Source organism: Salminus brasiliensis, chromosome 13 (assembly GCF_030463535.1).
Source record: "Salminus brasiliensis chromosome 13, fSalBra1.hap2, whole genome shotgun sequence".
NCBI lineage: Eukaryota > Metazoa > Chordata > Actinopteri > Characiformes > Bryconidae > Salminus > Salminus brasiliensis.
The window spans coordinates 8,617,718-8,632,208 of record NC_132890.1 but is presented as its reverse complement, the minus strand read 5'-3'; the positions used below and the strand labels follow the sequence as shown (position 1 = coordinate 8,632,208).

Sequence of the window (14,491 nt, the reverse complement as noted above, 5' to 3'; positions counted from 1 at the left end):
GATGAGACCTCTTGTACAGCAGATGGATTCTGTATGCATAAAGATTTGTCAGTCCCTATCCCGTAGTGGGTGTCACCTTCCAAATCTTCAGGAGCCTATTGAGACAAGACCATACAAAATTCAGTCACTTTAATCCTTACATTTGTAATAACAATAAACCTTTTAATCTAAATGAATACCTTGTGGTCACCTTCAAGACCAAGCTCATGTGACTGTTTTCGGACATATTTCGTCTCAGTGTCAACATAGGCCACAAAATGGATTAGCGTGTAGATTCTGGGGGGGGGGGAGGAGGAGTCAAAACAGGTCAATTTGATGAAGTTCAAATTTAATAATGTTTTGTCTAGATATTCATAGATCGCAAGATCCATATGGCATTCTAGAGGGTGCTCTAGACAATACGCTTAGTTACCTGTGGTAAAGCATTGCAAAGAACTGCATGAACAGCAGCAATGCGAAGCTGAGAAGGAACATCAGCGATATTGGGTCAACAGAAAATGATTTATCTTTTGAAACCGTGCCATTCGGATATATTTTTGGAATAGACAGCGTGACTGCACTTCCAATGGCTTGGAGAAACATGGTGGCCACCAACCAAAGAGCATTGCAGATGAAGAAGACAAATGCAACCTGTGTTAAAAAAACAGAACGATTAGATTTCATTGGAACAGCTTGAGTGATTGAAGCGTCACATTTGGAGAAGTTCAAAGATTACAAACTCTTAAAAATAAAGGTGCTTAAAAGGGTTCTTTGAATGATGCTGTAGAAGAACCCATTTTATGGTTCCATGAAGAACCATGTTTGTAATAGAGGTGTTTTTATTATTTTTTTTATCTGATTTTCCTCCATTTGGACATCCAATTACCCAACCCGTACGTAATTGGAGTAATCCATTTTTTTCACACTCACACATATCCATTACAAACATTGGGCCTCGTTCACCAGTATCCTGTTCTTGAGAAAAGCCCTAACAATAAGTCTTCATTAGAGTCATAATAATATATTTTTTTTTACAGCGCAGAATTGATGACGGCTCTGCTCTTATAATTATGGAGCCCATTGTCCTGGCAAATTGAACAAATCCCAAATAAGAAAACACTGGTGAATGTGAGAATCTTTGTGAAAACTGCCTACATGGATTTTACAAAGAGACTTCTTCCTAAGAACGCTTTGTGAATAAGGCCTATTGTTCTTTCTGAAACCCAGAGTGGTTTTTCTATGGCATCGCTCAAAGCCATTTGAAGCACCTTTATTTTTGAGAGTGTATATAGAGATATTTCCTGCTGTTCTTCCATCCAGACTCACTTTGTTTCTGAGTTCTTTGAGGTCTCTGGCAATTTTTTCCTGCTGTTCTTTATTCTCTTTAATGGGCTCTAAATACCTTTTCTGAAGCTCTTTCCAAAACTCAACTTCATCCTGGAAAATGAGGCAAAAGTTAAAATGACAATAAAAAAGCACAAGATTTAAACATCACTTTTAAGACTTTTAAGAACACCCTACCTCTGAAAGTGTGGCTTTGTATAATGGGAAGTCATATGATTTTGTTTGCAGATCTTCAATCCAGCCTTCAGATGAGATTGATAGATATATGAAAAAATATTATCATTATTGCTTTATATACACTCAAGAAAAACAAGTGCCTAAATTTCTGCATTGATTACTAATCAAATGTGACCTGATTATTATCCCAAGTCCCAATCATGGACAAACACAATCTAACTAAACGAATAACACACCCAGTTGTACTGTTCATGTCTTTTATTGATCACATTGAGCCTCATGCGTCTCTATAACGTGTCTTCTGAGGTTTTCCAGAAGTTGTTTGCATTGAGGCATGGTTCACACACAACAGGGTTGTCAGTAACCAGGATTTGTGCGTCTTTAATTAATGGATGAAGCACATGTGAAACCCACTCTTTCAATCTTCTCTTTTTTTTAACTGGAACACCTTCTGCCCATTAGCTCTTGGAGTCATTAACACAGAGGTTCACTTACTTTTTCTAGCCTGCACTGTGGATGTTTACTCACTGTGCTCAGTACAAGACCAGGGCAGTACTGTTTGTGTGTTATTCGTTTAGTTAGATTGTGTTTGTCTGTAATTGTGACTTGAATAATGATCAGACCACAATTTATTAGTAATCAATGCAAAAATTCAGGTACTTCCAAATGGTCAACATACTTTTTCTCGCAATTGTATATACTGATAGAAACCACTAAGTCATGCATAATACCTACTTTTAGGACTTTGCAGTGTGAGACTTTCACGTGACCTAGAAGAGCAAAGAAATGGGGAGATATTGAAGTCAACGCTGATGGGTTAGAAATTTGAGACTCTAGAAAGATTTAGATCACTCATCTTATGGTAGCAATATATCGTTAGTCAGAGACCACTTTTGGTTCCATAAAGAACCATGTTTTTTATAGAGATGTGTGAGTGTGAAAAGTGTGTTTAAAATACCCCAAAACCTTGATCTTGATGTTAAGGTTCTTCATCAATTTAAAGGTCACATCTTTATAACAAAAAAGGGTTTTTTCGGGCCCCCGTGGTCCAGCGGACTAAGGCGCTGTTACTATTATCAGAGGATGGCTATGACAGCAGCAGCCGAGGCCCAGGGAGAGCACCGCTTCGCTGCGGTGCTGGTCGTGGCTGGTGTCTGCGGATTGGTGCGTCAAAGACTTCAGGCACGGTTGTTTTTTTGGGCCTGACTACACCTGCGTCAGAGGTGGTGTGTGTTGGTCCGCCCTAACTACTGTGAATCTCGTGCAACGGTGGGAAAGAGTACGTATGGGTTGGGTAATTGGCGGTCCAAATTGGTGAGAAACAGGGGAAGAATCAGAAAAAAAAAAGGTTCGTCTATGGCATTGCTCAAAGCAACCCTTTTGTAGCACCTTCATTTTTTAAAGTGTAGATGTTAGCATACATTAATACATCAATGACTGTATTAAACAATTAATATCTAAAAGCCACATGAAAAAAAAAAACTTTGCTACTACTATACTACTACCAAAACAAATAAATATTTTTCTTAAAAATAATTTAAGAAAAAAATACCTTCCCGCATCTTCAGAATCCACTTGAATGTTAAGATCTTGCTCCTCAGGCACCTTCGATTCCAGCAGTTCATTCTCACTTGTAGGCCCATGGTCAGGGCTGCTCCAGCATGGGCACTTACAACATGTAACCTGCATGACCTGCCTCTTGATGGCACTCACTGCTGCAGTCTTGGCCTTGCCACCAGTCTCTCGGGTCCCCCATGTCACATTGTTCATATTGACAATGGAGTAAATCGCAAGCATGAGGTAGCCACTGGGAATACAGAGGAAGTACAAGACCCCATAGATGACCAGGGAGAACTCCTGAGGGTGAAGAGCTGCTGTAATGATGTACATCAGGGTCATGCTAATGAGGAACAGGCCACTGGGGGTCATAAATGTCTGCTGCTTCACTATGTCACCTAAGAGAGAAATGTTAAAGACAAGCTTGGGGTCATTTTCAGTTCAGCTGTTTAATTAAACAGGTAAAATCCCTTCTAACAATGAGAATGTGATGTGAAAATGCCATTCATCATTTATAATATTACAATAACTAGATTTGAAAAGCTGTTTGACTCGGCAGCAGTTATTTATTTCTGCAAACCCTGACTTTAGAATGAAGGCATATATATGTATATTAATCCAGTTGGTATTATATAATGTTAGTGTTGTAGTGTTTTTACAGCAATAACACACTTACTCCACAGATAGATTTTAATATTATTTTTTTCTACACATTTTTACCCAGTGTTTCTCCCCAATTTTAGATCCTTCAATTATTTGATGTATATATATATATATATATATATATATATAATTGTTTTTATTGAATTTGGTACTGCCAGTTACAGAGCTCCCCCAAGCACTAGCAATGCCCCCGACACTGGGAGGGCAAGGACTTGACACGTCTCTTCCGATACATGTGAAGTCACTCACCTCCCCTTACAAGAGAACGGCCAATTGTGCTCTCTCAGATTCCGGCCACTGATGGCAAAGCGGAATGGCTTGGGATTCAAACTTGTGACCCCCGGGCAATAGACCCTCGGAGACACTAGGAGCCCTCTAAATTGACCTTTTCAAACACAAACAAAAGTCAGTGTAGTATGTGGATTGTAAATGAATGAGATGAACTGTACCGATGATGGAGAGAATGGTTCCAGTCATGAGGAATGCATATAGAATGCTCATGACTGCGGCTATCTGGATCTGTGTGTCAGACTTCAGCTTGAAGCACAGAATCAGGTAGATGGTGGGTGGTACTGTGGCTAGAACAAGAGCCAAATTCGGATCCATATTCGCAATGAAGGTGAAGCTTCCTGGAAGAGAGTCAAACATTGCAGAGAATTTCACAGAGTTTCCTAGTAAATAAAACAACTTAGTAAATATGCCTTCATATTTCCAAATAATAAGGAAATACATTGATTATCATTGCATACAATAACTTACAATAACAAAAATGATGTCTATTCTACTGGTAAATTTAGGTATGTCTAATTTTAGTTAACTATTTGAAAAAATATAACATGCAAAATATAAAATAACATATTTTTAAATGATAAAATATAATATGTGGAATTATTAGTTAACAAAATAAAGCAAATCAGCATTTTAAAATGCTATTATTGAGATCTTTACCAGCAATCATCAGGCAGATAGTGGCAGGGCCCAAGATGGAGGCCCCCATGCTGATGACCTGGTAGAGAATGTAGGGTTTAGAGATGGAGCTGTTCCTTTCAGAGGTCAAGCCTCCTGAGCTCAGCAGATCAATGGTGTTGGCCATGGTGGACGGCCCCCAGCGCCGCCGTTGGTTGTAGAATTCTTTGAAGTCCTGTGGGGCGTTGGTATAGGCGTCTGACGCGGCGCTGTACTCCACCCTCCAGCCCTGCTGCAGTAGGAGAGTGCAGAGCCAGCGGTCCTCTCCTGCAGTACACAGCATGCCAAGTGCAATATTTCACCAATGTGCGAAGAGCATTTTAAGAATGACACATAGTATGTCCAAAAGTTTGTAGACACCTGTCGAACAGTTCTTCTGAAAACAAGGGTTACGTTTCCATACTCTTAGTGCACAGTTTGCTTAGACTTAGAAGTCTATTTAATTGGATTTTTTTTAATGATGCTTTTCACAAAATGACCCTTGCTATAGATAATGCAAGGCTGATTTATTTATTTATTTATTAAAGGTGATTGAAGTAGTGTTGTTTTTTTGCTGATGTTTGCTTCAATATTAATTCTAATGCAAAAGTGACGAATGATTTAGCAACAGATTGGAACGTGGATTCAATTAAGTTAATGTTGACAGTTTAACACTGATTTAATATCTATTCAATGACTGGTTGCTATCTGGGGCCGTTATAGCTGCAAAGAGAGGACCCACTCCATATTAACGCTTATGGATTTAGAATGGGGTGTCCTGAAGGGTCCTGTAGGTGATATGTGTAGATGTCCCAATACTTTTGTCCATTTATTGTATCATCATTGTATGAGAAAAGGCATAAATGTAACCAGAAGATGTTATTTTAAGTCAGTATTTATTAAAATCATCACATCACCTTCTAGTTAGTGCTTGGGATTCATACAACTTTTCAGAGCTGTGACATTCTTAAGGTTTGAGAAGATGTGCAGCAGTTAATACCTTGATCGTACTGGACATGGTGGCTAGCTTCCGTTGCTCTGGTGGTGTACCTCTTCATGACATTGTCATCCATGAGGGCTTCGGCTCTGAAGAGACTAAAGCAACCCGGGCTGCAGAGCACACAGCCGAACACGTGCTCCGCTGTCTTCTGCAGCCAGTGGCCTACTGCGTACTCAAACTTCTGATACCACACCATGGGTCCTTTATGTACACAGTTGTACCAAGGCAGAAAAAAAGGTCGGTGAGTTTATCAGCTGCTTTTCCCCCACTTATAGTTCTGCTTCTTTCAGGAACAATCACTCACTGATTTCAACCGTAAAACATTTACTCGTCCTTTATTTAGATTGGGGCATATCTGACTTACAGCCGTTTACACAAGACACTGCTATTTAGGTCAGAGATTAAAATGTAGATTCAAATTAGCACCAGAAACAGGCCACGCAAACAGCCCACCCTACCTGTGCCGGTGGGGTGAATCCTGCCGCATGCGGCGCCCACCTCTGGGTAGAGCTTCAGCCTGTCAATCAGTAACATCACAGCAGAAGGCTGGAAGTCTGTGTCTCCGTCCAGGGCCAGGATATACGTGTTCTCCTTCTCTTTCTGCAGGGGGTTTTGCATGCAGTAATCACTATCATTAACAAAATAACACCATATGGACAAATGTATTGGGACACCTGCTCATTCATTGATTTTTCCGAAAAATCAAGGGAAGGCTTTCTACTAGTTTGTGCAGCATTGCTGTGTGGATCTGATTGCAATCAGCAACAAGACTGTTTGTGAGGTCAGGATGTTGGATGATAACCACCCTACCTCATCATCCCCAACTTATCCCAAAAGTATTGGATGGAGCACCAACCATCATTCCAGATAACACAGTTCCACTGCTCCACAGCTCAATGCTGGGGGACCCCTCTAGTCCACGCTTGGCATTAGGTGTGGTGCCAATAGGTTCATGTTTATCTGCTTCAGAGAGTCCTATACTTCTCTACAGGGACTAGACAAGCGCTTTGTTTGCATTTATGCAACTTATAGTAGCTGAATGCATTTATTAGAAGGGGTGTCCACAAACAATTGGACATAGAGTGTAACTGCATGCTGTGCATGATCAAGATTTGTTTGATGTCAGTTCCTCACCTCCAGCTTCACCCTCAGAGTTTCCTGATCCTCACCCTGCTCAAACATCTTGAAGTACTTTCTGTTGAGTTTCCAGCCAAGGAGGTAGTACAAGTACATGATCTGTTGACCACAACATCAATAGATAGTAAGCAAACGCTGCATGTGGGACATCTTTAAGTGGACTGAATTACAGCTAGATTAGCTCTTTGTTAACCTACCTGGGACCATCTCTTTTTGTGGCGAATCAGTTGTTTATCCTTAAGGTGAACCATCATTGTGTTGCCTTTCGGAAGTGTGTACTCCAGACGGCCTCCATAGGGAGTGCTGATGATCTTCTGCCGAGGGAGACGAGGCTTCTTCTTGAAGATACATGGTCTGTCCTCACTGAAAATTCTAATGCAGGACAAACAAAAGCATGTTCTGGCTTCATTTCTCACCCACTGTCTCTGCATATGGCATTAAAAACCGAAGTCATGTAGGAGAACTTACGTGTACACTTCTCTGATGACTTCCACCAGGATCTCGGCATATTCGTTTACATGCCGCACATCCCCGGTGTGCACGTCTTTAAAGGCATCGTCAAAGTAAATATGGAATTCAAACATGGCATCATTTCGCTTGTTTATTTTGGGCCGATAATTGTCGAGCCTGGACAAAAATACACTGCTGTTACCGGATCTAGTTCAGCGAACACAAGGTCATCTTGCATACTCACACATACAGTTGCTACCTGAACCTACCTGAACATTGAGATGATTATTTTCATCATTTCATCATACGTCTCATGCCACATTGTTGCACACAGGTAGACTGTCACGGTTTCTTTTGATCTGAGGAGGAAAAATTACAGGTTACAGTCATAGGCTTATTGCTCTGTTTCTTATGCAATGCTACCAAGGCTTCCACAGGGCCGTTTAGGCCTTCAGGGAAGGCCTCGTGATTTCTGGGGAGTGCATCATGCAGGTCTGTAATTTTAGCTCCTTTGTATTATGCAGACTGCTTGTGCTTAAACTCTGTGAGTATTACAGCACTGTGTTATGTCATTGTCAAGCTCTCTCATCATTGGGTTGTACTTTAGAAACAAAACTGAAGCTTTAAAAAACTACCAAAATAATTAGGATATGCCTTAATTTTAAAAACGTGGGACCCACTTTGTGAGAAAGAAATGTCACTCTAGGCTTTATGCAATTTAATTAAAAGCTTATAATAAAACATGTGCCTTCAAGCTTGTCTACAAGCTTTAAAATGTCTACAATAGTCAAATCTGAGAGCCTAGCTCTACTAGCCACTGTTCATAAGTGCATAGGTTTCTGTATCATACTGTATTCAGTAATATTCAATGATCAGGATCTGATATTTACCGGGCCTCCTTGACCTTCTTCCTGATCTCGAAACGGGTATTGAGCAACATGGACTGTTCCAGAAATGCTCCCTCATACATCCGCTTCAAAAACAGATCCTGAGTCCTCTCGATGCGCTGGATCTTCAGAAACCAGATGTACACTGTGCCCAGAATGAGTCCTAGCCACCAGCTCAGGGCATATGACGCCTGGAACACCAGTCCTGTGACATTCCTTTCTGCCACAATTTGCCGAGCGCACAGGCTACCCTTGACTTCAGCCATAAAAGACGTAAGAGAAATAGGGCTAGAGATTTGGTCTTGAGCAGGCCAGTTCCCACAAAAAGAACTACTTGAATTAGACTGTTGGGGAATAGTGGCAAGTGGAGTCAAGAACACTACCAGAACTGCCACTGAGGCCATGTACATGGGCACAACAAAACAGCGACGCAGTGCGTGCATCTTGCAAGCCACCACTACGAACCAGCGGCACATTGCAGAGGATGCAATCTGGATGGCTACTAAGCTAAAGACCAGGATTCTCACTTCTGCAGGGACTGATTTTAGGGACAACCACTTTGGAAACGGGACTCTAAGTCCAATCGCAGCTGCAGTGATGAGAACTTTCACCAAAGAAGACAGGATACAGACCACGTTCCGGGTTCTGGCTATGTCTTTAGATATCTCTTCCAGAAAGGAGATTTTGAAGAGGGTGCTGTAGTTCTCCCACCAGTTAAGCGAAACACAGATGGTTCCAAAAATGGCCAGGCCAACAGACATCTCTTCACCTGAGGATTTATCTTCTATCAACAAGTAGCTGAATATGAAGAGGATGTGCCCCAGAAGATTGAAGATGATGGAACTGACTGATAACATTATGACCCTCTTCCTCTCCTTTGCCTGACACTCAGCCACTACCTGTAGCACTGCTGACAGGATGCTCACACTGTTCAGGATCATCACGTTAGTGACAATGTCGAAATGTGGCATGGCCAACACCGTTAGAAGCACCTCTCCAAGCGCCACCACCGACTCAACACTCAGCACCTAGAAAACAAATAAATGGATGAGTTCTGGACACCTACATTTTGTCTACCCCTGTTACAGGTAACAGTCACCTGCAAGTTGAGTCTTAAGCTAACGTTTAGTTACCATTGGCCAGATGACACATTTTGTCATTTTAAGTTGAGGAGAAGTAAACACAGCTTCTGTCGCTAAGAGGGTGGAGCACCGTTCCACAAACCAGCGTTTGAGGAATCTTAGCCCATTCCTTATGGGTAGTGGCCTTGAGTTTACTAATATTCATGGGTTTGCTGCAGCAACCTCCTACTTTAATTCCCACCCAAGATTTTCTATAGGGTTCAAGTCAGGCGACTATAATGGCCATTCCAGAATCTTCCAGGACTTCTTCTGACAAAAAAAAACGCTTTGGATAACTGTTCTGTTCAAAGGTGACACCCATTGACGCCTAAGCTTCAGCTCTTCCTCACAGAAGAAAATTTCAGGGAAAATTTGCATTTCAGGGTTTTTGACCATCTGCTGCCTTGGGAATCTGGTGGCTGCCGATGACAGATTCCTTGTTCTGCCACGTCCAGGTAGTGTAGCCAGTGTTCCCTGAACTTGGAACTTTTTGTAATATTTTCTTGTATGTGATCTCTTATCTCTCTAATTTATTAACCATATTTGCTGAATTAGCCATATTTCCTACAAGTAGTCAAAGTCACAGTCAGCAACCCCTGAGCCAGTCCAGGTATTTATTGTATTTTATCTCAAGCACAAATGAAGACCTTGATGTGCCAACTGATTTGCAAATGTGTGCTCTTATGAGAGATTTTATTCAGAGGGTTAATTATTCTGAGACTGCAGTCATCATTAAAAGTGGCCCTTTTGTGTTAAATGTGGAGAAAGCACTTGTTATATGAGTTGTGTTGAGCTATTTAAATGGATCTTGTTTGATTGGTTTATTGCAAACAGCTGAACGTTTGTCCATTTTGCTAAGAAACATAATTTGCAACGGGGGTAAATTAATCATTTCAATTGCAACTGTAGGTATAAGATATTTGGTCAAGGGTGCCCAATCTTTTGCATAAAACTGTAATTACAGCCCAGAGGTGCTTACAAATCACAGAACTACAAGCACTTACCCACAGAACTGTTTTCTTGGATGGCTTTGCTGCACTTTTGAAAATGAACTTCCATACACTCTTCAGAAGCAGGAGGACGTTCGGTCCAACCAGCACACAGCCGATCCCCAGTAGAGCGATTGGTTTGTGTTGTACCGGGATGCTCGTACTGGAGTTGCTTCCAAGTGTTACCAACATCAGAAAGGACGACTGCACAAACAGAAGGAGGCGTTATACCGTTTCAGCTCTAGGATTTCAACTGATGAAGTTACACCTGAAGAGTGATAAAGAACAGTTTACCTTACTGAACAGTGCAAGAACGAACACAAGCACACCCACGATGGTGCAGCTGAACCAGTTCATAAACCGTAGTCGTTTTTTGGGTTTCTGCTCATCTTGAATGACTGGAACTTGTCTGCAAGCATCCCATGACTTCCTGTTGGATAAGAATTAAAACAAGAATAAAAAAAGAATAACTATAAGACAAATCGTAGCTGACAAAATAACAACAACGTAAAATTCTATATTTGACATAATGTGAGGGAGGCAGTTGATCTTTATGTTCATGGAAATGCTCCAATATATATATATATAATAAAAGAATATTACATTGACTTCCATTAAAAATGAATAAAGATGTTTCCTTCTCCTATAAAATGACTTAGATAAGAGATAAGAGGTTTTCTCTGAGAGTAACAGTATATGACCAAAGAGACTGTTTACGGTCAATTACAAATGACAGCAGTTTACAGCCAGATGGTGTCATGCAAATTTAAACATTTTTGTCTAAACAGAAATCACAGTTAGTTTGTCCTCTATACTAATTTAGAGGTTATTCAAGGATCCTTAAACGTCCCTAAAAGTATCTACAATATTTAGTATAACAGAACCATGATCACTTTAAGGACCATTTCAAATACACCTTTTCAGTACATAGAGCTCTGTTTTGCTTGGTGTATTAAATTTAGTGTCACATTGCTCTTAGCAAATACAGCGCAGCCCCAGAACACCGGGGGGAATGTGACAGAGTGGAATATTTCAAGGTCACTGGCTGCCACACTTTGTCTGTTAAATATCATTAAATAAATGATTTTTCCATGAATACTGTAAAAGTTCATTAAAAATAATTATAAAATAATTCTCTCCAGTTTATGTGAATATAGAAGTTGATTGCAAATGATACAATTGTAAAATGTTGTTGAGAACAAATTCTCTACAGGAAACAAACACACATACAAATTTCTGCACATTTCAAAGCACAATCCCCATTTATTCTAAATTATTATTATTATTACTATTACTATTATGATTAGTAGTAGCCATATATAATTATAATTGTTGTTGCTATTGCTGTTATTATTGTGTTTTACTTTGATTTCATATTTTAATCAAAAAATGCAACATTTAACAATGCATCAACATAATTTTTATTTGATTTGAAAGAAACTAAAGAATAATAAATTGTACCTTTTCTTTAGATACTGTTTTGCCTTATAATGTCCAGCTTGTTCTTTGACTCATAACCAGAGTGGAACACTTTTCGGTGTTAAATAGAAATGCATCATTACTCTCAAGCAAAAACACTCTTTTAATAAAGTGAGAATCTGGCAGTTACTCTTTACATGGCTTCAGAATGTCATAAAGAACGGTCCAATAGAAATGATGCCAAAATGAATTAAGATTTTGCATTGGCTTCCATTGTAAGTTAACCCCTTAACACTCCAGGGCTTGTTACACACTAAGGTGTATTACTCAATAACTACAGGGACTTCTGAACAAGCTGGTGGGGCTGTTCTTTGGGAATAGAAGTTTGTAATAACACCAATACCTTCTCCTGAAAAGTTACCAAGATTTTTTATTGTTAAGTCTTTTTTTCATTATTTCTACAATTGCATTTAATAAATAACCCTTAAGAAACTATTTTTAAGCTTCCATGAAAAGCTCCACTGTCATTAATTTTGATTGGCTGTGTTTCTTTAGAACGACACTGAATGGTTATATTTATATTATATTTACATTTATATTATTATATTATATATTATTAATGACCTTCAACTGTAAGCAGTTAGAGAGTAATTAGACTACACCAAATCTTTCAAAAGTCTTTTCAAATGATGTTTGATGTTAAAAGAAAACGACAGTAATTGGTCCCTAGAAAGCGTCATGATCAGATACCTGAATTCTGTCTCCTTCTGCTCCTCTTCCATGGTGACGCTCCGCTGCGCTGTAAGGACTGATTCTCTGATTATCGGAGGCTCCAGCTGGGGCTTTTAAATGAGGGAGGAGGGCTTCAGTAATTGTAGATAAGGTTGTGGCAGTACATATAAGATTAATAGGATTAGCCTATTGCCCCACCCTGGTATTATATTTGCTGTGGTATGGGGGCCAGTTGCAATGGTCAGCTATTGCTACAGATAAAGAAAGATGAGGAAGAAGGAAAAAGAAATTTAATAGGTAAATCCCCACAAAGCTCATACTCACCATAAACCATCAGTGTGGTCAGTTATATGGAACTCTGGTTCCACTGTAGACCTCAGATCAACCGCAGGAGGAATGTAAGACTTATGCAAAAGTTTGGGTACCATTGGCCAAATGACACATGTTGTAGAGGTAGTAAACATCATCAGTCCGTCAGATCCGATCTTCATGTCTGATTGATTAATACAGCCTTTAGATAAGATGAGCTGCTAATTAATACTGAGGCAAAATCCAAGCTTTTTTAGCAGCAGACATTCAGGACTGATTGATTTAGCTTAGTAGAGGCTTTTTGTAAAATGACTGTTTTATAGTGTGTTTAATATCTTATAATCCAGTCTGACTCACCCGCCTGACCAATCAGCTCCCAGCTCCTTTACAACACTGTAGTCAAGACAAGACAAGACAACCATATTCACCATTAGTGCTGGACACAGATGGGATTTAGCTTCCACCTTTAATTCATTTGTGCAGTAAAAACACACACACACACACCCACACTAGTGATCCAACACACACAGTGACTGTGATCACAAGTGCCCGGAGTGGTGGGCAGTCATCACTGCAGCTCCCAGGAAGCATAGTGAGGTGCAACACAACAAGGCACAACAGTGGCAGCTTGCCAAGCCCAGGTATCAAACCCAAAAGAATGTCATCCTGTGGAGTCCCCACACCCCCACTAATCACTTCTTGTGTGTGTGTGTGTGTGTGTGTGTGTGTGTGTATTAGCAGTAGCGTTCTGAATGTAATCTTCAGTGCTGGTCTATAAACAGAGAAAGGCGTGCGGTTCTCCCGCTGGTGAAACAGAGCGTCTCAGTGATAGTTCTGTACAGTTTCTGATATTATGGTCTGTTTTCATGTTCCACTATAAAACAGCTCCACACTGCAGACTGGATGGTCAGTAAAGTCCGTTAATGGCATCTTGAGGCCACTAGATGTTGCGTTGAACACTGTGGTTAAATGCATGTCTTTCCTAACAACATTTTTTTTTTTTTAATAAAATATGATTTTATTATTCTTCCATGTTGATTATGTTTGTGCAAGCAAGACTACATAGCGAAACAGTATACCATCCCTTTGACCTTCTGGCAGTCTAAAGGGTTTACAGTGAATTTCTGGAGAATGTCTGTAATGAATGCTTCGCTGCTCAGAGAGGGAATGGCCGGCCATTGTAATAAAAAAGCAGACCATTATACCAAAAAGGTATTATGTAGCAGACCTGCTTCCTTCTACAAAATATTTGCAGATTATAAACCCATGTTTACAAAAACCCACAAACTCATATTAGATTTCCGAACTGAATAAAACCAAACTTCTAACAAGTTCATTACTACAAGCAATTCGTGGGAGAGCACAATTACCCCAAAGAGGATCTAGCCTACAGTGCTCTAATTAATAGGTAATACTTCTGTCACTCAAGATACTTTCAATGGAAAAAGGTTTCACACAGAACCGGAGGCGAGGCTGAACACATCACCTGGAACGTGTAACTGTAATTCCTAAGTCCGGTAATGCTTTTTTTCATGGCCTTTATGTCGTGGGAACGTTTCCCAAAGAACAGGCCAACAGAAACGGATTAAAAAGGACTGAGGAATAAAATGTTGATGAAAAAATAAACAAATTAAAGCTAAGAACATTTCCCTCTTCCTCTGCTCTGTTTGTGAGATATAAGTTAGGGAAAACTGTTTTGCTAGGTGGCTGCCATGGTGTTTCTAAGTGGATGCTACGTTATCACAGTTAGTTGCTACGGTGTTGTGGGGAAATTTTTCAAGA

The 14,491-nt window shown here is 40.0% G+C and overlaps 1 protein-coding gene across 1 annotated transcript; it reads right to left on the bottom strand.

Annotated features, from left to right (window-relative positions):
- Nucleotides 1–408: 408 nt before the first annotated feature.
- On the bottom strand, nt 409–12,801 carry LOC140575290 (chitin synthase chs-1-like). The gene is made up of 18 exons (XM_072695548.1): nt 12,725–12,801; nt 12,419–12,510; nt 10,544–10,679; nt 10,265–10,453; nt 8,143–9,167; nt 7,522–7,611; nt 7,271–7,429; nt 7,000–7,174; nt 6,800–6,901; nt 6,124–6,265; nt 5,666–5,866; nt 4,669–4,953; nt 4,170–4,349; nt 3,053–3,455; nt 2,236–2,270; nt 1,501–1,565; nt 1,306–1,416; nt 409–630 (listed from the first exon to the last, which is right to left on the bottom strand). The coding sequence occupies exons 1-18, from the start codon at nt 12,725–12,727 to the stop codon at nt 409–411; spliced, it is 3,615 nt and encodes a 1,204-aa protein (XP_072551649.1). The 5' UTR covers nt 12,728–12,801.
- Nucleotides 12,802–14,491: the final 1,690 nt, after the last annotated feature.